This window comes from Oncorhynchus gorbuscha, linkage group LG21, assembly GCF_021184085.1.
Source record: "Oncorhynchus gorbuscha isolate QuinsamMale2020 ecotype Even-year linkage group LG21, OgorEven_v1.0, whole genome shotgun sequence".
Lineage (NCBI taxonomy): Eukaryota > Metazoa > Chordata > Actinopteri > Salmoniformes > Salmonidae > Oncorhynchus > Oncorhynchus gorbuscha.
In genome coordinates, this window is record NC_060193.1 from 44,553,537 (window position 1) to 44,578,992 (window position 25,456).

General features: G+C 43.5%; 1 protein-coding gene across 6 annotated transcripts in view; it reads left to right on the top strand.

The window, feature by feature from the left end:
- The window catches only part of LOC124007654 (zinc finger E-box-binding homeobox 2-like), a 79,513-nt gene extending 56,302 nt beyond the window's left edge, over nt 1-23,211 (top strand). For 3 of the 6 annotated variants that reach the window (XM_046318314.1, XM_046318318.1, XM_046318315.1), the window contains 8 exons: nt 3,644-3,895; nt 8,716-8,784; nt 11,510-11,716; nt 12,887-13,101; nt 15,204-15,312; nt 15,660-17,752; nt 19,311-19,491; nt 21,112-23,211. In XM_046318314.1, the coding sequence (XP_046174270.1) occupies nt 3,644-3,895; nt 8,716-8,784; nt 11,510-11,716; nt 12,887-13,101; nt 15,204-15,312; nt 15,660-17,752; nt 19,311-19,491; nt 21,112-21,689 (3,704 nt within the window). In that variant the 3' untranslated portion in view covers nt 21,690-23,211. Of the gene's footprint in view, nt 1-3,640; nt 3,896-8,715; nt 8,785-11,509; nt 11,717-12,886; nt 13,102-15,203; nt 15,313-15,659; nt 17,753-19,310; nt 19,492-21,111 lie in introns of all 6 variants that reach the window. The other 3 variants (XM_046318319.1, XM_046318320.1, XM_046318316.1) reach the window with 2 other exon arrangements.
- Nucleotides 23,212-25,456: the final 2,245 nt, after the last annotated feature.

Genomic DNA, 25,456 nt, shown 5'->3' on the forward strand with positions numbered 1-25,456 from the left:
GCGCCTTCCTGTGTCATATGTTCCATGAGACAGAAGTGGTTATTTGTATATTTGTTCTGGATCGTTCGTTATGGATCGAGTGCAGATCCAGCACCTCCCAGCTCGGGAGCCCGTTGAGGGGGATTTGTGGAAGAGTGTATGAAAAGGGGAAAAGTAGGCACACAGATGCACGTTTGCAGCACAGTCACCCAAGGTATTTTTATTTGAGTGTGTGCTTTGGGTATGTTCAGATTGTCAGTGTATGCCTCAAGGGTTGTGAGGTTGATGTCTGAGTGTATGACACGCAGATTTCGTGGTGGGAGAGTTAGGGTTTGTTTAACATGCTGTTTCTCACTTTGGTAGAATCTTTTAGTTTTAGATGACTTGATGTGACCTTTTTTTTCATTTTTATAAGGGTACAGAGAAACAGAGAAACAGTCACAGTCGAAATATCGGTGGTCAATGTCGATTATCTTAATTTGTTTTGAGAAAGTTGATGAGATTTCAATCAGCCTCCTTTTTTGTTGTTGTTTTGCCACAGATGTTGAAAGGATGACTCGCTCTCTCATCCTTCCACACACACACACACAGAAAAACAGTCATTGTGGAAGGTTATCGACATCGTAATCAATGCACTTTTGAAACGGCCTTCTTGCACTGGTATGCCTGACAGCCTAATACCAGAGTGCTGAAAGAGTTACGCCAGACACGTATGAGCCTGATATTAAGCAAGACTCAAAAAAGTGAGCAATTACAAGTGTCATTTTAATTATCTGTAAAAGTCGTTCCCTTTATTTACCTCCAATCAGGAGAAAGAAGAGAGCTGGTGAAATCAGCTGGTAACAGGTAGCATCAGTCAAAATGCCAGCTGTAATTGCCTTTGTTGCGGGTGGCACTTAAACTAAAGCAGGAGAAAAATAGAAAGTGTCATCTGAAAGAAAACGTAGCCCTAGAAAGTAAACATGATGATTTCTTTGTCTATCTCGTCTAGAAACACAAAAGATTGATTAGTGGCGAGGTATAGAACAAAATAATGGCAGAGTGTAGGCTAACATTAGTAGGTTTCCAAATGACTTTGTTTCAGAGTACAATGCCCGACGTCAGGCTGGTGCTTACATTATACTGAGGCGTCTGTCAGAGATGTCACCTCGACAAAGCAGGCTTTCTGAAGTCAATGCTGCTTGCTTCTTTGATTGACACGTTGCACCCGGTCATTTCTGTCTCCTCCAGGCTCTTTGACGAGTAAATGCTCTGTCTGATAGCCAATGTTCTAGCTTGGATCACTTTCCCCTCTCCTACTCCCTACATCTCCCCTCAAACACGTCGACCTGCATGGAAGCACAGATCCCCCAACCTGGCGTTAGAAGCTTTTCATGGTTTGGTTTGGACAACTGTAAATGTCTAGAGGTTTTCAGGGGGTGGGGTGATCTTCACGTCCCCTCTATGATCCGAGGTCCATTGTCTCCAGGTCCGTTGCTCCATATTGAAGACGTCACATTGTAGCGCCTCTCTTCATGCGTTAACCTATACGCTACACATGGACCTGTAGCACACTGAAAAATGCCCTATGAGAGGTTTGGGGTGCAAAGAAAGGCCTTTTAAAACCTGTCCATCCTTAGATAATGTCATTCACTCCTCCTGGGTATTCGTCGGTATTCAGGCTGTGTCCAGAGATCAGGTCTTCAGGGGGCGGGGTAATAGCTTCCCAGGCCTCCTGCTTCTTTGTTAACCTCTGCCGCCCGCCTGCTAGGCCACCCTTAGAAACCTGCCTGGGAGAAAGGGGAGTAGGGAGTCCACAGCACGTTGTGTTGCTAGGAAGGGGGGGTTCGGGTGTGTGTGTGTGTGTGTGTGTGTGGGGGGGGGGTGTCAGGGTAAGTTGGGAAGGGACCAAAGGGGGAATACAATAATAATAATAACATATTATCAATTGTGGGCCAAGGTATATCGGGGACCACACAGCAGGAGTTTCAATGTCTCACTTTCTTTTTGGCTTTTCTTTGGCTTTCTCTTTTTTCATGTCTGAGGGCATTACCCAGTCTGAACTTGCCTAAACCCTTGTGGTCACACCTCTTGAAAAGGTTTTGTTTCCCCCGTCAATTGGTATTCTAACCAGGTCAGCTGATTCTGCTGGCCCTGTCTACGCAGCCGTTTTCCTTGTAATTTGCGCCCGTTGTTCGGAAGGCAAGTGCAGACCCGCGGATTATGCAAAGATCATGTATGAACGTACTGTGTACGCTCAGCGTAATCTTATTCCTCTCCGTGCTATATAAGATGTCAATATCTGATTTATTTTCCCTTCTCCGTTTTGGAATTTTAGAAGGTTTTAGAGTTGTATTTAGCAGTCATTTATAGCTACAGTACAGCAATTAAAACGGACCGTAAACATTTTTTGCACTCTGCTTTTTCCTCGCCTTCTCCTAGCCATAGCCACATTTGAAATTGGTTCCCATGATGTCATACTCTGATCCCCCCCCCCTCTGCGGTTGTTTTGAGTCTGTTTCTCCAGAGTAGTGTTTTAGGAACTAGCAGTGAGGTGTGTGATGCGGTGGTCCTGTTTCTCTCGCTGAGGTAACGTCCTGTGTTTATTCCTCTAATAAGTCTTTTGCCTTCCTTCGTAGGGCAGACAATTTATGGGCCTTGTGCGTAGACTGGAGAGGCTAGAGAGACGGCCCTTTGCGAGGGCAGACTAATTCACAAACAGCCACCTTCAATTGAGTTCACGGCCCTTATTTACAGGCTGCCTATTTTAAGAGAGGCTGCCATGTGTCTGGGACCAAGTGTTGTGGAATCAAGCAGGCCGCTACTTGTGTGAGTTATTTTAATGCGGGGCTCGACTGCGCAAGTGTTTCTCTCCGCAAACCATGACTCATTGAAAACACTCCCTGAAAAAGACAAGAGGAGAGGGCACGGAGGGAAAGGGGCGGGACGCAGGTCCTGTTTCGCTGAAGCTAGGGGTACTTTGTACTTTGTATGTATTGTTTCATGTATCATTGTCAAGATCTGACTTGACGGTTGATTTCTGTCAAGTTCTGAGGGAAAAACACAAGTACAGTTGGTGCGTCACTTACGCAGGAGCGGTGAATGTGATGAAATGACGAGGGGTTAAGCCATTTCCATCCAGGGTGGTATGGCTATTTGACATTTGTAAATATCAGAAGTGCAGAGTATCTCAGCCACGTTGGGTATGCTTCAGATCTGTGAGCCCCAACTGAAAGGTGTAGCTAGGTTGGCATCTCAGGCAGTCTACTGTGGAAGAAAATGTGTGGCTATTTTGGCGTGTCTACGTAGCAGCTGACTGACTCCACACACCATGATGGTTAAAGTTACAGATTCCAGTCTGTCGCGGTGGGTGTTGTTGTAATTGGGATGTACCCCCCCCCCCCCCGCCAGAAAGGGCCCACGTCCCAAACAGGAATGTGTCTAAACCTGTAATCAAATCAAATCAAAGTTTATAGGTCTCTTACACAGTTTAGCAGATGTTATAACAGGTGCAGCGAAACGATTGTGTTACTAGCTCCTAACAGTGCAGTGCAACCATGACTTCATCTGAGGACATAATCCTCTTTGACCTTTTTCCCATTTCAGGGTCAGTACAATGAACACCAAACATGAATTCCTCTGCAGTGACCCATCTCGTTTTGTTTTGTGTTCTCCCTCGTTGCAGCGTTGAATTACGAGAATGTGATGGATACTGGTTCAGAGACAGAGGATGAGGACAAGCTGTTGGTATCGGAGGAGGACGGCCTACTGAACGGGGTGGGCAGCCCTGGCAGCCTGAACAACCACGACGTTGGATCCCCGAGGGTGGGCCATGCCCTGATGACAAAGGAGGATGAGGACGATGACATGAGGGACAGCGGAGTAGACCATGTCTGGCATGACAACGACATGCTGCACACCTCAGTCGACGGTACTGGTGAGTGTCACACACACACACGCAATCATGCACACACACACACACACACACACACACACACACACACACACACACACACACACACACACACACACACACACACACACACACACACACACACACACACACACACACACACAAAAGCGTGCAGATCACAGCCAAAATGTTTTTCCGATTTATTTTGTTTTCCCCCCCTTCACCATCACCACCTCCGCAGTAACAGGGACATCGATGGACCGCGCTTGCCAGTCATAAGAAGTGTATGAGATCAAACCACATTTTGACATGCAGTGGGTTGACAGGGGCAAGCAGAGTCAGGAGACATTACTGTAACTTGACGATACATAGGAAACGTATGTCGGTGCCACGTAAGATTGCCGAGGAATGTCGGAGATTCCTACACCCCACATGACTGAAACGCACTCGGCTCGTCCCAACGCTAAAATCTCCGACCACGTCTATTCTCGTCTTTATCCTCACTTAGATAAACCAGAGTTATATCAGACGGTATGAACAGATAGCTTTTCAATCGTGAAAAAAAAATGAAGAGCATCTTAGAATCGCCCTCTTTCGATTATCTATATTATCGCAATTTGATCAGACTTTCAGTATGTGATTGATATAGCTTCATCTGCTAATAATCTAGTTTAGATGATTTCGGGCAGGTGATGCGTGCAACTTTGGTGGCACCTTCCATTTAGTTTCATTCTGAGCATCGCTGAGAGCAGAGAGCCTAGTCATGGATGCTTGAAAGATAAATACTTTTAATTAGGGCTAGGGGATAATCATTAAAGGAAGCCAGACTGCTGCAAAAGTCATTAATAATCTTAAATTATTTTTTTAAAGTTTTTTTATGATAGCCATTTGCATGTATAATAAGAGTCAATGATTCTCGCAGCGGTGTGACAGAAACAGAGTGTAGCGCGAACTCTCATGTAAGACCGTCCCGTTTAAATGAGCCGGTGTGTTGCCTATTCATTTCTACTAGTGAACTGGGCTCTGTAGAATGCTGGAAAGGTGGGAAATATTTCATCCCCTAGAAATGTCATTACGCTCCAAAAAGGATCCTCTATCGAATAAAGGAGGAAGTTCACCTTGTGGCTGCTGATTATCGACATGCAAATGGGAAACATAGTTGTCGCAGACAATCGCTGTCTTATTTTCGCTCTGTTGGAGGATGTTTCTATTTCTGCCCCGTTAGTAACAGATCATATGGGGTTTGATTCTTTCAAAACAGACATGTTCAAATAAATCAAGATCAAAAATAAACAAGTAGTCAAAGCGTATAGTAATTGTTTATTTGATAAAAGCCCGTGGTGCCTTAATGTCTGTAATTCAACTATGTTGCAATTCCCAGATAATCTGCCTCTCATGTGATAAAACGTCGTCGGCCATATTTCTGAGACCTTGTGTGGTTCATTAGTGCGGATGATGGGAGTCTTCTCTTTCCCAAGCTTGTGGGCATTATGTTTGACTGTCCTTTTTCCTCTCTCACGGTGCCTTACTGTCTACAATGATACCTCAGCACATAACTTTCCCCGGAGATAAGCTGTGCTTTTCTCCCCTGCCTTTTCCACGTCAGCTTTAGTACTCTGTCCGGAGGAGGCAGGTTTTGAACGGAAAAGCACGGCAAAATCTTCTTAGCTGTGCCTTTCCGGTGCCCGGCACAATCAGAGTTTTGTGTTCTAGAATGGTCCTTGGCATTCTTTCATCCCACAATGGGGCGGTGGACACAGTGGGCTGGAATACATGACATCACTTATCACTCTAAAAGAAATCACCTGCATTCTCCCCTGTCTGCCCTTGTCTCTTTCTTCTCCCGGCCAGGCTCTGTTCAAGGACGTTCAGAGAACTAACAGAAAGGAGGAGGAGGACCTTTGTTTTTACTGCGCCCTGTTCCACTGGTAACTGGCCATAAAAAATAGGAATGTTTTCCAAACAAACAGCATCAATGGCGTTAAGTAAATAGGTGGACTTATGGCAGGGGAAAGGTATTCTGGACCCCTCCTCGGTCGCAGTCAGAAACTTAAACATCGTCCTTCAGTGAGGCGCGGGCCTTCGCTCACACTCCCCCCTCTCCTTGCATGATTTATCAGGCAGAGACAGACCAGACTGGCTCTCGACTCACATTACACTTTCAACTATAAAAACGGCCTCTCTCTCCAATGGATGTGTAGCTGTCAGAAGCAATAGGAATGGCCCAAAAAGGATCTGTGCAAAGGGCCATAGAAGTGAGGTAGGTGTACGTGGTCTTAGCCTACCTCCTGCTGGAAATTCCCTCACTCTCATTCCTTGACCTCACACAGATAATAGGGACTGTTCAAGGTAGAGAGGGAACGAAAAGCAAAATCCCCACTTGTGCTCCTTTTGAGTCATATCAACAACAAAAAATATGCAGTGAAATTGGATTTACAAAAGGCTGCGAAAAACCAAAATGGCTGCATCCATGCAAACTCTCCCACTTTCCAGGGAAAAAAGAAACGCGAGGGCAAGAGGAAAAGGGAGCTCGATTAACATTCAGTAAATTATAAATGACAAAAAAAGTAACTATTCATATATGCTGGTCTCTTAAACGCCAGAATTATATTTGTGGCTGTGGTGGAGGATTTTTTTGATTGCTCACAATACTCCAGTGTATCTTCAACAATATTGTTAAAGGGCCATTTCCTTAGAGTGCAGCCTGGTTTGATGTCATTACTGAGAAGACAACGGCACTCCAAACCCCCTCATATGCAAATGAAAATGGCTGGCAAGTTTCTCCGCCACACAGTCAAGCTTCATGTCAAGGGAAAGTTGAGTACTTTTCATTCAATAGAGTCCATTTTTTTCTCTGAAGCTATTGGCTGTTAAAAAATATAGATATATTTTTGGTGCAGAAGGAAACCATCTCACTTCAAGTGAAAGAAACAGAACAAACCCAAAAGCTTAATGAACCAAACCATTAAACAACAGATTTTTCGCTCTACACCAAAATATACAGTATGTATATATATAAATGTTTTTTTTTTAATTCTGCATTTGATTCGTGATTGCTAATTCACTTTTTATTCTGAAGATTTTACATAGCTTGTCAGCTACTTTTCAAACTCATTTCCAAAATGTTTTTCTGTCAAGTCCAAGATACAAGAGACAGTAAAGAAGAGAAATCCTCTTTTCCCTTAATCCATTGATTTGTTTGTTTACCCCTCCATGGCAACACAGTATCCTTGAGACCATAGAAATCACATGGCTGAAACAAGGAGAAACAGAGAGAGACAGGAGCCATTTTATTACCAGCCACTATCTTCTCGGAAGTACCTTGATTTAATTTTCAAAGACAGGACGGAAGAAAGGAGTCACAGAGGACTCCTTAAGTTAATTGTCTGTGGACTTGAACACCAACAATGTCCTCTTGTTCGCTGCCACCTATACGGCAAGAGAATTTACCAACCAATGTCCAAAGTTGTTCCCTCCCTTGTTTATGAGCCTGTCTGTCAATCTGGGGTGCTTTATTTATGGCTGTCTTACCTGTGCCAGGACAAAAATGCAAGTCTGCCTTTGGTGTTCCTAAGACTATGCATTACGCTGATTGGTAATAGGGTCTAAGCCCACAGCCCACGTTTTCTTCTGCGAAAACCCCCCTGTATAGTCTGTCCTTTTTTTCTGTGAAAACCCCCCTGTATAGTTCGTCCTTTTTTCTGTGAAAACCCCCCTGTATAGTTTGTCCTTTTTTCTGTGAAAACCCCCTGTATAGTTCGTCCTTTTTTCTGTGAAAACCCCCTGTATAGTTTGTCGTTTTTTCTGTGAAAACCCCCTGTATAGTTCGTCCTTTTTTTCTGTGAAAACCCCCCTGTATAGTTCGTCCTTTTTTCTGTGAAAACCCCCCTGTATAGTCTGTCCTTTTTTCTGTGAAAACCCCCTGTATAGTTCGTCCTTTTTTCTGTGAAACCCCCTGTATAGTTTGTCCTTTTCTCTGTGAAAACCCCCTGTATAGTTCATCCTTTTTTCTGTGAAAACCCCCTGTATAGTTCGTCCTTTTTTCTGTGAAAACCCCCTGTATAGTTTGTCGTTTTCTTTGAAAACCCCCTGTATAGTTTGTCCTTTTTTCTGTGAAAACCCCCTGTATAGTTTGTCCTTTTTTCTGTGAATACCCCCTGTATAGTTTGTCCTTTTTTCTGTGAAACCCCCTGTATAGTTTGTCCTTTTTTCTGTGAAAACCCCCTGTATAGTTTGTCCTTTTTTTCTGTGAATATCCCCCTGTATAGTTTGTCCTTTTTTCTGTGAAAACCCCCTGTATAGTTTGTCCTTTTTTCTGTGAAAACCCCCCTGTATAGTTTGTCCTTTTTTCTGTGAAAACCCCCCTGTATAGTTTGTCCTTTTTTCTGTGAAAACCCCCCTGTATAGTTTGTCCTTTTTTCTGCCGCGTGTAGATTGTTAGTAGTGTGACAGTGAGGGAATAACAACTGCAAGGCCTTTTGTGCCGGTTACTCCTGTCTGACTGTTCAGGTGGATGGGGCTGGCTTCTTGAATTCATCTTTCTTTCTGGCAACTCTCACTACCCCCGGAATGACAGAGCAGCTTTCTTTCCCACTGCTTGTTGTTGTTTTTAAGGTAAATAAGGCTCTGTCTGTTTCTGATGATAGCATTCATTTAGAATGCCACACAAAGCCTTGGCACAGTGCAACACAGCAAGCCCTTTATATCTCCGTACCTTCCTCTGAAGGCTTCATTGTGGGGCTTGGGTTTGCTTGGTACACTACAGCACTGAACATTGAACTGGACTTCTCTTCTCCTCCTCTTCCCTTCTTCCTCCCCTCCTCCCTCCCCACTTTTCTCCACAGATGAAATTAAAGATGATTATGACACTATGGGGCCTGACGCCACTCTTCAGACGGTTGGAAACGGTACAGGTGAGTTGATTTTAATCCATTGTGAGGTGATTTGATGTACAGATGTAGGATCTTTCTTTGATCAGCCTGTTGCAGAAGAACTTTTCTGCAATGAAGGAAATGTAAAATTTGTAGGGCCGGTTTCCCAGACACAGATTAAGCATAGTCCTGGACCAAAATGTATTGTAATCCATTCATTATAATCCACATAATAATTCACATTTATTTTTATTTTATTTATTATTTTCCTGCTGTAGCAAACTGTCTCAAATGAAGATTCTATATCTGTATTGTGTTGAAAGACAAGGCCGAGACCAACCACCCTTCCAATCCTTGTGTGGGTGGCTGTGTGTCTCTGTGTCCGTGTAGAGCATTAGTGTCCCTGCATGGTCCTTTCTACACAAAACTGTGGAACCAAATCCTACCTGCCATTTTTAATTAAGTAAACAAAGCTGATTTCCACCCACAAGTCTCTTGGGCATTAAGTTTTCCCTCCGTGATATCATCCCGACCGCTGCTGACAACCGGCCTCGGCACACAATACTCACCACATAACGGGCATCCCTCCTTAGGAATCTTCTATTCTTCTTTTGATTTCTTTATATCTTTTTTTGATTTTGTGTGTGTGAGCATGTGTTCCTGCACGTGTTCCTGCTTTGGGGCGGCAGGGTAGCCTAGTGGTTAGAGCATTGGCCTAGTAACTGAAAGGTTTCAAGTTCAAATCCCCAAGCTGACAAGGTACAAAATCTGTCGTTCTGCCCTTGAACAGGCAGTTAACCCACTGTTCCTAGGCCATCATTGAAAATAAGAATTTGTTCTTAACTGACTTGCCTAGTTAAATAAAGGTAAAAAAAACAAAAAAATAAATAAAAAAACATGTGTTCCTGCACATGTGTTCCTGCACACGTGTTCCTGCACACGCGTTCCTGCACACGTGTTCCTGCACACACGTTCCTGCACACACGTTCCTGCACACGCGTTCCTGTGCATGTGTGGTGACTTTTTTTTTTTTTGGTGTGGAAATTTAGACACCGCAAATGTTTCCATTCAGGACATTGAGGTCATGGAAACAATGTAGTGGCACTGCATTGGAAGACCAAAACCCACCACTGGATTACATGTGATTTCATTTAAGAAATGAAAATTGTAAGCACTCTTTTATCCAGGTGATTTCCTCTATTACAGAGAAGAAAGTAGCCCCTCTGTTTTTTTAGAGGGGAAATTTCAATGGAGACACTACGAGGTTGAGCTTGTAGGTTGTTGGCAATACAGCGACTTCCTAAATTGCATTTCATTAGGAATCTTCCATTCTTCTTTTCATTAGAAGATAGAAGATTCCTAGTCCATGTTTGATCTTTTGAATGTATTTCTAATCCTTAAGATACACATTTTGTTTAACGGTGAGATGTGAATCCAAGTAGAGAGTTCAACCATCCTCCCAGTTTTGTCTCTAAATGTACATTAGATGATTCTCAAATTGTTCCCACAAAGTCCTAATGAGAATGCAGGAAATCAAGCTGCCTAGTTCGTAGTTGTTTCATACGATTTCATAAAAGATCCTTTGGCAGCACCAGTGACATTTTCATGCCACTTTTGACAACCGAATCCACTACCTTGACCTTTCACAAATTGGGCCCGTAAAATAATCACTGCCAAACAAATCACAATATAAAAAAATGTACCTTGGCTTGGAAATGTCCAATTAAACAAGTAACCATCTAAATCCAGTCAAATAAAGCAGTTTGTGTGACGCCCTGTAACATTTAGCACGACAATGTCTTATGTGACGAGTGTTATAACAGTGATATGATAGGGGGGTGGGGGTGCAATAGAATGTAGACTCGCCTCAGATTGTTGCAATGCTGTATAGCACAGCTTTGAATGAACGTGAACCTTTGAGGTTCTATCCTCTTCTGTTGAATAACGAAGGTTGCAGATTCTTGATTAGCTTTGTTTGCTACTGGAGCCACAGCTATCTCTACTCCGCAGCTTTGGGATTCCCCAACGAGAAGAGGGGACTGGAGAATATGAGAAAAGACGTCATGTGTGACTTCAGCAATTCCAGAAAGGCGGCTTTAAAAAGTGTTTTCTTGACTATGGTTAAAGCTTTTTTTGTGCAACATTGTGGTTTGTCATCAGTAATCTGTTCCGCAGCCAATCAACTAAGCAGAGCCTTTTATTGACCCCTTGTGTGGAAGTCAATACACAGGGGATTTGTTTGTACTGTTGCTACACAATGTGTAAATAAAATGTTAATCGAGAGGCTTAAACGCTGAGGCGTAATTAAATAAATGGATGTCTTTCGCTAATCTTAAAGATTCAACATAGTAAAATACAAGTGATTCTCATTGTCAAGAATGATACGGAACATTACAAGTATTTTGACCAGTTTAAATTGTGTTCCCCACATTTATTGTGTCACTGGTAATATGCTTCAAGTGAATACAATCTGTTTATCTTAAATACTTTTCCCCATGATTTAAGGTGGTACTTCAACTCATATTTCTTGTTTTAGAGGCTGTTGTGTGAAAAGATAAAACAGTAATTCAGATGTATTCTTAATGTCTGTTGTGGTGTTTCTTCATCACAGTTAGACCCGACATGTTCCCTGTTTTGCTGAAACACACATTTCTTTTGGGGAGTGAAGAATCCGTTTAAAAAAAACCCATCTCTCTCTCTCTCTGTCTCGCTCTCTTTCTTTCTCTCTCTCTCCCTCCTCCTTCTCTCGTTCTCTTCTTCTTTCCAGTTAAGAATGTTGTTGATTGCACTTCCGAGTTTGAGGAGTTCTTCGCCAAGCGTAGCAAGCTCCAGGAGGAGAGCCACGTGGTCAGCATCGCTGAGTACCTGCAGCGGGGCGACACTGCCATCATTTACCCAGAAGCACCCGAGGGAGAGGAGCTGTCCCGAATGGGCACGCCCGAAGCGTCTGAAACAAACGGCCAAGAGGAAAATGGTACGAATCCATAGACAGGGGCTGTATGTTTTTTTTTTATCACAATGGATAAGATTACACGGGCAGGGGTGAGCTGGGGCCATATGCTTGAAGCATTTTAGAGTAGGAGTGCTGATCTAGGATCGGGTATTGCCTTTTAGATCACAATGAATATGATTACATGGATATGGGGGAGCTGATCCGGGATCAGCACTCTTCCTTTGAGACTCTTGCTACATACGTTCCCCAGAAGAGAACAGAGCAGCAGTGGTGTGGCTGGACTCTTCTTGGTCTCTGTGGCACAGTGACATGGGCAGCTGTTGGTCTCACAGATTCTTCACTGGATGCCTCTGTGTTTACCTTCGGTCCTCCAGTCTTTAAGCAGCAGCAGCTGCCGGAGGTCTGAAATAAGATAGTACACCTCCCAGACCCCGGGGGAACAGGGATTGAATTAGAATGGATTTATGATCTGTACTTCAGAAATTATGAAAGTGTGTGTGTGTGTGTGTGTGTGGGGGGGGTATTAAATAAGCCACTTAAAAGCAATTAGGCGAGGGGACTATGGTTTAAGGGGAGCAAGGAAGGACGAGGGGGAGGGTGGGTAAGGTAGTGTTCTTAAAAACCAGGTCAAGGTGCTTTATTTCCGACTGACATTTGTCAAATATCAATGTAAGATCAGATATCATGTTCAGTTTGTGTCTTAAATCAAAAGTCAAAGAAAAAACACAATTACTTAACTAAGATAAATGTATGTTATGCAACACATTCGGAAGTGTATCAGTCAATTAAAAGCTCATTCAATTTAGTACGCGTGAATTTTCACGTGTCTTAGTATGTGATATAAAAAAAGGAGGGGCTGTGTGTGTGTGTGTGTGTGTGTGTGTGTGTGTGTGTGTGTGTGTGTGTGTGTGTGTGTGTGTGTGTGTGTGTGTGTGTGTGTGTGTGTGTGTGTGTGTGTGTGTGTGTGTGTGTGTGTGTGTGTGTGTGTGTGTGTGTGTGTGTGTGTGTGTGTGTGTGTGTCGGGGCATGGATGCCAGCCTGAGACGACGGCACTCTGTAGAGCAGATTGCAGTGATACCTCCCATACCATTCCGGGCAGTACGCCCATTAGCTGCCATTGATTTGCTGACCTTTTGGACCGCTTTCTCTCCCCAACCCCCCCGTCCCCGTCCCCGTCCCCGTCCCCCCCAGACCTGCCACCTGGAACTCCAGATGCTTTCGCCCAACTGTTGACCTGCCCCTACTGCGACCGGGGTTACAAGCGCTTGACATCGCTCAAGGAGCACATCAAGTACCGCCACGAGAAGAACGAGGAGAACTTCGCCTGCCCCCTGTGTAACTACACGTTTGCTTACCGCACTCAGCTTGAGCGACATATGGCCACGCACAAGCCCGGCAGAGATCAGGTGAGGATCATATGCCCTCGTTTTTTTTTTCTCCGTTTTTTTGGGGTTGCTGTTTTCAATCACTTCCAGGATCATATGCCCCTATCACTTCATTTCTAATGTGCTATGATCCCTTGGAGGAAATGATATCATTTTGATTGGCAGTCGTTATTAATTTTTCATGGCATTTTGGAGATGCAGATCTTTTAATGGTAATAACTTTAATTGAGGCCCTAAATGGTTTTTTGATGGCCCCGTCTGATATGATTTTGCCGTCTTATGTTCACGATCGAATGATTATGTTCATTTCCAATTTAGACATTTTATCTGCTCCTTAATTTAACTTCAACTAGTAGATTTTATGTTCTTTAAAATCAAGCATTTCCTTTATGCAGTACTATGTCATACATTCCACCATTTCCTTACATTGCGTAAACACTCACTCTCAATGTGTTTAAAAAAAAAATAAACTAACCTGGGAATTTGTTGGCAATTTCCATGCATCTAATCCAACTCCCTGTGTGGAAAGAAAACACCTTCTATTCATAGATGTTACATTTGCTTGCCAACCATGTTTAAAAATAAGTGAATCTGAACAAAACCGGCAGTGACAATTTAAGTCCTCTTGGGGTACAAAAGAAAGAAGAAAGAAAGATCAAAATGTGTTGTGAAGTTAGTGAATCATTGTGTCATCGCTTACAGGCACGTCCCAATCCCATGTCCCGTGAGAGCTGTCTCTACCTAGGAAAAGATGCCCTCGCCATAAACACCACACAAAATTCGAAAATAACCTAGAACTCTCCTTATCCAATTAACCAATCAAGAGAAAATATGTCATTAATACGAGCCAATAATATTTGAATACCCAGCCCATGCGCCCCGACAACACCATCCAACATCCCATCCCATCCCTAACCTTCCCTGAGTCATCTAGGATAGCATGTCCCCCTCTCCCCAAAAACACATTTGCTGGTATTGGTGCCATTGACAATTAAGGTTAGAGAATGATTGTATCTTATTGGCACAACTAAAGTTTACTGCGGTCCTCAGAGGGAAGCAGGGGGAGCCAAAGCAGCTGTTGCCGTTTGTTTATGCAACTCAGCAACATACGAGCGGTGGGGTCCCTGACTGGCGCTCGGCGGCCCCACCGACAGACAGACCCACTCCTGCTCGATCTTTGAAGGTTGCTGCCATTTGAACAATCCTCCCTGTGTCCTCCCTTACGCCATCTGTCTCCCCAGGAATGTGGGTAGAGTCAGCACACCCCAGCAGTTGTCAGGCTGGATCAGGACGCTGGCTGCATCTTTCTGCTACGCCTGCCTGCGTAGCGAGTGCTGCTGAGAGATCTTTTGTATTGCCTAAGCATTTAACGTGTTCACCTCCCACTCAGAATTAATTGTGCACGCCTGCTGTGCCCCCCCCCCCCCCGTTTACACGTGCGCTGTTATTGTTGTTGTTATTACTATTATATTTGGATTTTTAAACAGGCAGAGGCCTCCCCCCTGTTTGAATTGCAAATTTGAGGGGCCGCAACTGATGTTTACCTTTGAACAGAGAATCAAGGCCTAGGCCCATCCTATCCAGCGTAGTCTAAGATTATTAAAGAGACGTTTGAGGATTCAAATGATTAGTGGAAATCTGTTCCAATTAAGACATTTCAACATTTATGGAAATGTGTTGTTTCTTCATGTAGAATTACTGTTGTTTGCAGGTATGTGAAATACAGGGAAGGACTTCTTGTGAAATAGTCAGAATATCTTTTGAGTGATTACCCCCAAATGAATAAAGGTAGATCAGATTGCTTTTCTCTAATGAGGGGGGAAACTATATATATATTTTTTTAAAGAGCCCCTTTCATTTATTTTATTTTATTGGCTGCCAAATTCTAAAGGCATGCTTCCTGGGCTCGAGAGCCAGGAAATGAAAAGGTATGTGATTCCCTCTGTTATCAGCGCCACTCTTGTACTCTCTCGTTGGAGTTGGAGGTAGAAAGAGGCAAGATGGGCTGTGTAGCAACGCGAGACATTTGGCTTGTCGGTCAATTGTGATTATTTAGTGAACTCTTTTCCCCCTGTAATGTTGTTAGCAGAACTCATGTCAATACCTGCTTCTTTTCCCTATAGCACCAACTGCTGAACCAGGGGGCTGGCAACCGCAAGTTCAAATGCACAGAATGTGGCAAGGCCTTCAAATACAAGCACCATCTGAAGGAACACCTGCGGATTCACAGTGGTGGGTAGCAAGGGGGCCTGTGCACTCCTCTTAGAATATGCAGAACCTTGATTTAAGACTGTGGTGAACTCCGCACAGGGTGTGCAAAAATCGATTGCCTTTTTTCTTTTCTCTCTCCCACTGTTCCAATGGATGACTTGAGCTACTTTGTTTCCTTCTATCTGCCAATCTCACAATTGAGCAGTTCAGTGTTAACACTTGAGTTTGGCATTCATTAAAGGTGTTCATTGTTGATACATTTTCCCTTAGCCCACTTGTATTTAATAATTGAGAATACGTGTGTTCATTATGCCATTTAAATGTGTTTATGGCAGATATTTTTAAAAGTATACGTTGTCTCTTTTCAGGTGAGAAGCCATACGAATGCCCAAACTGCAAGAAGCGCTTCTCCCACTCAGGCTCCTACAGCTCGCACATCAGCAGCAAGAAGTGCATCGGCCTTATAGCAGTCAACGGGAGGATGCGCAACAACATGAAGACAGGCTCTTCCCCTACATCAGCCTCGTCCTCCCCCACTAACACCGCCATCAACCAGCTGAGACACAAGCTAGAGAACGGGAACGGAAACGGCAAGCCCCTGGGCCACCACCAGGACCAGAACAACCACCACCTGAACATCAAAACAGAACCACTCGACTTCAACGACTACAAACTTATGATGGCCTCCCATGGCTTCGGCGCCCCTGGGCCCTTCATGAACGGAGGGATGGGGGGAAATAGCAGCCCGCTAGGGATCCACTGCTCAGCCCAGAGCCCCATGCAGCACATGGGGGTGGGGATCGAACAACAGCTCCTTGGTTACCCGTCCCTGAGCAACAACCTGAGCGAGGTCCAAAAGGTGCTCCAGATCGTGGACAACACTGTGTGCAGGCAGAAGATGGACTGCAAACCGGAGGAGATCTCCAGGCTCAAGGCTTACATGAAGGAGCTCGGGAACCAGATCGAGGAGCAGAAACAGGGACTGACGTCACAGGGGGGTCACCAGGTTGGTCTGCCAGTCGTCAGCCATAACGGTGCTACTAAAAGCATCATCGACTACACATTAGAAAAAGTGAACGAAGCCAAAGCTTGTCTCCAGAGCTTGACCACGGACTCAAAGAGGCAAATTAGCACTATCAAACGCGAGAAATCCAACCACATGCTAGATTTAGGTACAGAGGATAAGATGCATGAGAACAACATTATGTTTACACCCTTTTCTTGCCAATACTGCAAAGAAGCCTTCCCAGGTCCAATTCCCTTGCATCAGCATGAACGTTACCTGTGTAAAATGAATGAGGAGATCAAGACAGTTCTCCAGACTAGCGAGAACCTTATGCCCACAAAACAGGGGATGTTTACGGAGAAGCATGCCCTTCTGCTCTCGTCCATGCTGTCTGAGAAAAGCCCCATCAACCCGTACAAGGACCACATGTCAGTGCTCAAGGCCTACTTCGCTATGAACATGGAGCCCAATTCAGAGGAACTGCTGAAGATCTCTATAGCGGTCGGCCTTCCTCAGGAATTCGTCAAAGAGTGGTTCGAACAGAGGAAAGTCTTCCAGTACGGCACCCCAAGAACTCCACCACTAGAACAACGAAGGAACAACCATGCAGATATGGTTCTAGCCACAAACAACCACAACCACACTCCCACTAAAGACTCAATGGCAGCTAGATCCCCAGTGTCCCTGATCAAGTGTAATGACCGTGACCGCAACCGTGACCACCATATAATGTCCCCCTCCATAGCAGAGCTCCATAACAACGTCAACAACTGTGAGAACCAACTCAGACTCATGAAAGCCAACACGTTCAGTGGACACACCAAACACATGGGTGACCACTCCAAAATGGACCACCTCTCAAGGAGCAGCACACCTTCTCCTTTGAACCTTTCCTCCACATCTTCCAAAAACTCCCAGAGTAGCTCTTATACTCCAAACAGCCTGATGTCTGAGGACCTGAACCTCAACATGAACCTGCCTGAACAACCACTGGACCTGTCACTGCCAAAGCTCATGAAGGAGCCCAAACACGCCATGACCGTGAAGAGCAGACCTAAACTAAACGGTATTAACCACCACGACCACTCCAGTGTTCCCTCCCCACGAGAAAACTTCGAAGAGCCACTTAACCTGGCCTATCTCAAGAAGGAGTTTGAAGGCAGAGGCCAGAACCACCTCAATGGAGACTTCAACAAAAGTACCAGCCCCTTGTTCGGGATGAACCCCTTCGGTGCTAAACCTATGTACACGTCGCTTCCGCAACAGACCGCGTTCCCACCTGCCACCTTCATGTCTCCGATGCAGGCCAGCATGCCTGGGCTGAGGCCGTACCCAGGGCTGGATCATATGAGCTTCCTACCACACATGGCCTACACTTATGCAACAGGAGCAGCTACCTTTGCTGAGATGCAGCAGCAGCAGAGGAGAAAATACCAGCGAAAGCCTGGTTTCCAGGTAAATAGATAAGCTACTTGTGGTTTAGTTTTTAAGCCTCCGGTTTATCCCCTCCCTCTCTCTCTCTCTCTCTCTCTCTCTCTCTCTCTCTCTCTCTCTCTCTCTCTCTCTCTCTCTCTCTCTCTCTCTCTCTCTCTCTCTCTCTCTCTCCCTCTCCATATTTAACCCCTTTCTCTCTCTCCCCCTCTCTCTCTCCCTCCATCTCTACCCCCCTCTCCTCTCAAATTCTCTAAAATGATCTGCTCATTGTGCCACTAATTAAAAGGTACTCTATTGAGCTCAAATGCTCACCTGCAGCACGTTGAACCAGGGAGAAAACACAGTCAGGTAGATAACCAGCTGTCAAACGCGCCTGGAGTCGTTCAGTTCTCCAAGCAGGCGTCATTAGCGATATCAGCATGTAATTGCTGTTTGAGAAGAGGTTATGATGTGGGGGATTCAGTTGTTGCCAGACTCCACCGTGAATTGTCCTTACCGCAGAGTGCAGGCAGCATCACGTCTCCAGCTGTTCAGTGTAGTCTATTCCAGAGTAAAACCTAGACTAGGTACCCTTTAAAAATCAATCTGTCTCAGCCTAGTTTATTTAGTTTTTTTCTCCTTAGGTGTTGTGTGTTGTGAATTGTGTGTGGGAAACCGTGTACATGATCTGTGCAATAGGAAAAGGGTAAGCCCCGGAGCTGCACACAGCACAGAGGATCTGACTCCGACTCCAATTCTCTGCCACTTTCTTGTATTTTATTTGAAAGACATTAGCACTCTAAAGCCAAAATGAGTTTCTACATGCAGGTTAATAATGCACAGGCTCCGTGTTCATTCCCACTGAATGCTGAAGGCTGTTTAACATAGAGGGAACCATTTTGATAACAAAAAAAAGTATTAATAATGTTTCCTATTCTAAGTTATTAAATTAGATTAGATTTTTAAAGATTTTAAATACAGCTACGGGCATTTAGCTCAAATTGATGGCGGGATGATAGTCGCTCTGTTCTTTAAAAAAACAGTGTAAAGAAAGACAATGTCCCCGCCAAAATCATTGTCAGACCAGAGCGAGCACTTCTTAATGAGAACAGTGGTGCGTCTTCGTATTGGCCATTTAGAACACCTCTTGATTTAATCATTATGAGTTGGAAATGAGAAGAATATGACAATATGGCCCGCAAAGGGCTATTTCTTATTATTATGACCTCTTCTAATGTAATAATACTCTCCCCCAATTCATTTAAGTCTATGCCTTTCGGTTTTCATTATCCCTTATAAAGAACAGATGCGTATAGAATTAAAACTCTTTCATGTATAAAATTAAACTGATGTGGATTCAAATATATGGAGATTGAAAAAAAAAAAACATTCAGGGTTGATTCACAACCATTACAATGTAATTACAATGTAGCCCGCTTTTTATATATTTATTTGCTTATTTACACCTGAGGTCTGTAATGGTGTTTGCAACTAGGCCAAACAGGAAGTTCCACTCTGTCTTTCATGCAGGCGAACATCAGGAGGCACGGTACCTGTGTTTAGTTGACATGTGTGGATTGATAAACGTGTCCTTTTCTAGGGGGAGCTGCTCGACGGAACAGCCGATTACATGTCAGGACTGGATGACATGACCGATTCAGACTCCTGTCTGTCCCGGAAGAAGATTAAGAAGACAGAAAGTGGTATGTACGCGTGTGACTTGTGCGACAAAACATTCCAGAAGAGCAGTTCCCTCCTAAGACACAAATATGAACACACAGGTATATACTGTTCCGGAACACTTATTTTACCCCGTTGCTTTCATTTATAATGTTTTGTGTGACTAAACCCTTTCAATTGTTTCATTTTGGTTTCATTCCCCACTTATTTCTCGCTTTGTCCTTTTTTCTTCAGTTGTGTGTAAAATCCAGACCTAACTTGTTTCTTCATTGACAGGGGCGACTAGATGTACTCGCTCAAATATGTCGTGCAAAGACGTTACGTTATCGGGGTTATGCCAGAAATGCCTTTTCTCTGCGTGTATGAGCGCAAATCAAAAATGGGATAGAAAGTTCCGAACTAAATGTTGCGTCGTTGCTTTTGCGTAATGCATGAGGGCACTGTCTGAAGTAAATGTCATCCTTGGCCGTTCCTAATGATATCCGTCACATGCTACTTTATGAACCCTATTATGATGTGCAAAATACACTCGGCGCACCCACATATAACTAGTAAGGAGACAGAGACAGACTGCTGACAGTATCACTTGACCTGAACGGTCCTTTGTTGACTCATCACCCTAATCAGTGATCGATCGGTTTAACCCACTGAAAATGTGTGTGTTGATGCCATTTTTTTTAATTTAAAAAAATAAATAAAATAATTGCACTTTCCACAATGAAACTCTTTCACTAAAAGTTGCGTCGTTCCTCGCACACATGACTCTGTGCATGCACGCAGCAGAACATGCTTGATGTAGCCTGCAGTTGATCTGGTTGTGGTATTAGGTGTGTGTTGCAAGAACGGTAGTTATGGAAAGTGTCAAAGGCATTCCACGGCTGTTTGTGGCTAGGAATTGGCCAGATGTGTTTTGGCGGCACGAGCTGATTGAAATGCCAAAGGAGAAGCTCTGTCTTATGATTTGTGTCAGATAGACTGTTATATTTCCGGATTTGCTGAGGTGTAGTAAATTCAAAAAGGGGGTGCTACTGTCCCGACTCCCCACCCCATGATATACACCATGACCAGCCACCATTGCTGGCTGCTGGGGGAGTTTTTATTTAGCCAGATCATTTGGTAGCGTGATGTAATGAAATGACACTCCATCAATGTAGGGCGACTCGAGTTTCTCGTCTCACACTTTTGCATTCAGGGTATCCCATCTTGCATGGTGAGTAGAGATGAGTCCCAATATAATTGAGGGACAGAGGCGTCTAGAAACTACAATTATTCTTCTGAGATCATCAGGGTAGCCATAGGAGTCCATTTTCATCTCCTATTTGTTGACTTATTTGTCACAGCTTTCTGTTTGTTTAGTTTGCGGTGGTTTATTTATGTTGCTTCCATCAGTGTGGCACTTACGCCGAAAAATAGGTGTTTGTGATTCTGTTCCTCCATGCTTTAGCGATAGGAGGGAACTTCATAATGTCAACACATGACAGACCCTGTGGTTTATTTAAGCTGTTTATCCCCTCATTTGGAATAAACAAATATGTTACGACACAGCTGGCATGGAAATTGTAATGATAGCTCAAGTTGCTTCGTACCATTCGAATCATCTGAATGTACTTTTAGTTTGTGTTTGTTCTCCTCTTGATGTTTATAATTGTGTGAAATGTAGTAACAAAGTAGCGAGCGGGGAAACTCATGTCTGCTTTCCTCTCCCTTTTGTGTCTCCTCAGGTAAACGGCCACACCAGTGTCAAATCTGCAAGAAGGCATTCAAACACAAGCACCACCTTATAGAACATTCACGACTGCACTCGGGCGAGAAACCGTACCAGTGTGACAAGTGCGGGAAGCGCTTCTCTCACTCCGGCTCCTACTCCCAGCACATGAACCACCGCTACTCTTACTGCAAGAGGGAGGCCGAGGAGAGGGAGGCGGCCGAGAGAGAGGCCCGGGAGAAGGGCCACCTAGAGCCCACAGAGCTACTATTGAGCCGGGCCTACTTACAGGGCATGACTCCTCAGGGCTACCCCGACCTGGAGGACCGCGAGGGCATTCTGAGGGAGGGCGGGATGAACGGAGGCATGAGAGATCGCCAAAAGGAAGTTGAAGGAACGTACGCGAAAATAGGACGTAGGGAAGAGGACTTTGAGGAGGAGGAAGAGGAGAGCGAGAACAAGAGCATGGACACAGATCCAGACACGTTGAGGGATGAGGAGGAGAACGGCGAGCACTCGATGGACGATAGTTCTTTTGACGGGAAAACAGAAACCAAATCGGATCACGAGGACAACATGGAGGATGGCATGTAATAAAACTACTGCATTTAAAAAGCTTCCCATCTTACTTTTCTGTTCAGTATTGTTACCTGCTTGGTTTTTGACGCTGCTGTGTTGAAGCTGTACATGCACGTGCCTGAAGCTTCTAGGAAGCTTTGTATTGAAGGACTCAAGGGGTGGTGGTTGTATATGTCTGCCCGAAGGAGACATTGATTTGAAGTTTGATTTTGGGGTGGGTGGGGGGAATTGTGTAAGAAGAGGCTGCATTATGCAAAAATGAAAAATGAATAAATGAATCCATTTTTAAAAAATTGTACAGTATTAAGGCCTAAAAATATGTGTGGTGCTAACATCCTAAAAACTCTGTGTCCCATAGTCTTTATAGCACAAACTAGTGACTTGTACAAATTGCACTTCGCTTCTATAATCACTACAAAAAATAATAAAAAAGTATTGCCTATGTATATATTTATACAGTGTTGAAAAAAGCAGTAGTGTCCACGCTACAGTCCATCGGTTGTATTACTTATCTTTCACTTAATGTGTTGTCTATAGTTTTTGCCCTGTCGTCAGGCCAGCTAGCCACACAGTTTTAGGCCTCGGAATTTCTCTGTGAAGGATCTTAACAGATATTACCTGTTTGATTTTTAAGATACTGAAGTCTTAAAGAGACCTTGAAATGGATGGGGAAACGGTTTGGCAGTACAGTACAGTAGATGGAAGGATCGTGTGAACAATGAAGGAGAAAGCCTTTGTAAGGTGTTTTTGATAAGAAAAAGCCTTATATGCAAACCTTTTAATCTGTGTGTTTCTGCAAGTGCCATCCTTGTATTGTGTGAAAGGAGGGTGACACATGTTACCTCTTCACCAGCTTCGGTATTAAGAGATAGCTCACCTTGCTCTTTCAAGCACCCATGTCAGTATTAGGACACTAGGCAGCAGCTCCTTAGTTTACATATGTCTGTGCAATTTTCAGGTTTATTTCATTAACTTTTGTCAGTATTACACCAAACAATTTTTTGAAACAACAAAATTGCATTCTTTTTGTTTGTAGGTTGAATAACATTTTATTTATGTGGCCCATTTTATATTTCCTAATTTTATTTATTTCATACTGTAGTGTACAGTATTATAGTTCTTCAATATATAGATATATTTTAGTAAAAATGAACTTGGCGTTGATCATTGGGGCAAATTTTACGTAAAGAGAGCATTTATTGTGTTTTGAAACATTAATTGTGAAATGCAAATTTTCAACTATATTATTTGTTTTATTTCCTTTATTTTCCAATTACTGGAAATTCCAAATTTGGGAACTTTTATACAATATTGTGAAAACACTGTATTTTTAACTAAAAAAATTCCACTTTCTTCATCTTTTTTTTTTTTTTTTTGCTAAAAAAAATGAAGAGGGACTGTTAAGATACAATGTATGATACCATGACTGAAGAAAATCTTTCCTGAAATGTCTTTGTAAAAGTATTATTGAATTTTTCATTTGTAATTTCTCTTGGAAATGACCATGCTCGAATAAAAGTAGCCAAATTACAGAACACAAAGGCCTTATGTTTCATCTTTTTTTCCTCATGCTTTTGTAGCAGTGCCACATAACTACACCTGTCACTCAGAAAAGGAGTTGTCTGAAACTCCCCCAAAATTGAGAGTTTGCCTCGTATGAATCCAACTTTCAACACACTGAGTCACACAATAATTCATTATTTTTTTATAATTATTTTCAATACTTTTATAACATTCAATAGACTTAATGGTTGTTTAATGACAGTCACATGGCCAAGAGAGAGAGAAAAAAGCAAAGAAACAAATTCAGTCACTGAAATGAAAAGTGGACGCCAGCTACTGTAAAAGTACTTTCGCGTGAAGATACTTACAGCTATTAACCGCTCACACTGCACACGCAGATTCAAAGCAACATCAAAAGGCTAAGAAGATGAAAGGGGGAAAAGGTTGAGCAATGCCAAACGCAGAGCATGCTTTGCATATTCCAATTTTCATATTGATCCTGATGCCATCTGATCGCTCGGTGCTGTCTCACAGATAAAAGGGGAGGTCTTAAATGATTAGCCCATTGAATTGAACCACGGACTGTTAACTGTTGGGACGATTAAGAATGCGATAGACACTCCAGGTGGAAAGTATTTGACCCATTCTAGTCCCCTTCTGCACCACAATAAGGAAGATCATGACGTTAGGAGGTTGTTCTGTTACGTTAAGATCATTACGTTAAGATCATTACGTTAAGATCATGACGTTGTACTGTTATTTGTTTCTCCCCCAGTCAATCATTTTGAAGTAAAGAACAGTTTCCTTTTAAAAACTTCATTTGGAAATACTTAACCAAGCTAGTCGAATGTTTGGGAGGAAACAAACCACCTAATGACAACATGCTGTTACAGTAACTCTTAATAATGGCATATTGCCGTATGTTTTGGCCAGATTGGTGGTGTGTTTGGAACATATGAACTCTGATGACTCATCACTGGTTTTAGGTATAGACTCGGACATTAAGTGTAGATTTTGCCTTCAGGGTGTGTAATTGCTTCCATTGATATCTCCCAAGTCTCACTATGGTTACATTACTTCATGTTGTCATTGGCTCAACACATACTGTACCTCGCTGACATATTATATAGGGAAACTTTATGGCCCTTGGCATTCCCAAGTTCTCAGATGAAAAGGAAAATAAAATAGAAGCGTGTACCACTGAACTGAAAAAAAAGGTATTTTCAGTAGAATTAACTCTGAACAAAGGATATGTAACTTAATTCCAAAATGTTTCGTTTATTTCCAAAACGTTTAGTAAACACATAGCAATAAATACATAAAATAAGAGGAGGTTGATGTAGGATCCAGGATATATCCAGGGTAAGAGAGGTAGAGAGGGAGAGCTCAGACTTTTGACCTCGTTAAATTATTTACATATCCCCATATGCTGCCCATATCATTCTCAGGGCGTATGAAGGACGGCCCCTGTGAAGAAGGCCCAGACCTGGCACTGGGAGAGAGAAAGTTCACAGGCAGGCAGGCAGGCAGGCAGGCAGGAGAAGCACAAGTGACCAGTAGGGATTAGCCAATCAGAGTGTCAGAAGAGCAGCCAGCTGTTAGCTGTTCAGTCTGGCCCAAGCAGAAAGAGACCCAGAGCAGGTGGTGCACCAGTGTGCCAGTGGTGGGACACAAACAGACAAAAAAAGGATGATAATAATAATAAAAGAAAATCACCCAACCAGACCTACATCCTCATTGAAGGGCAGAGTCTCTCGTGAAGTTTGTGCTCCAATGCACTGCTGAGAATGGTGGCAAGCCAAGGAGTTCTCAACTTTTTAAATGTGTTGCATATCATGAAAGGCTACACCATCTGCGACAAAGATGCTGACACACATGCATTTCTGACCGATGATGTACACTACTCGATTTATTCGAAAGGGCTGTAAACACAGGCAACTTCACCGACCTGAAAATGCAACTGTAAATGTGTTGTGTGCATGGACCACAATACATTATTTACCAATAGCATACAATTCTGACATATTTCAACATTATCTCATGCATTGATTTCCAAGGTGAAGGATCAAGGACAAGACGACTGAATACCATCACTCTCAGTTGAGGGAGTGCTAGAGGTCCAAGGCTGCCCTGCCTGGATTCCCTACTCTGATGAATGCAGCAGATGCAGAGTGGGGAGGAGGCAGGAGAGCTGTAAAAGGGCACAAAGACAACAATGCTCTCCAAAATCGGAGGGGGTTGGGCGTTGTGTGGAGCAAAGGCCCCTGCATAGACTTTTA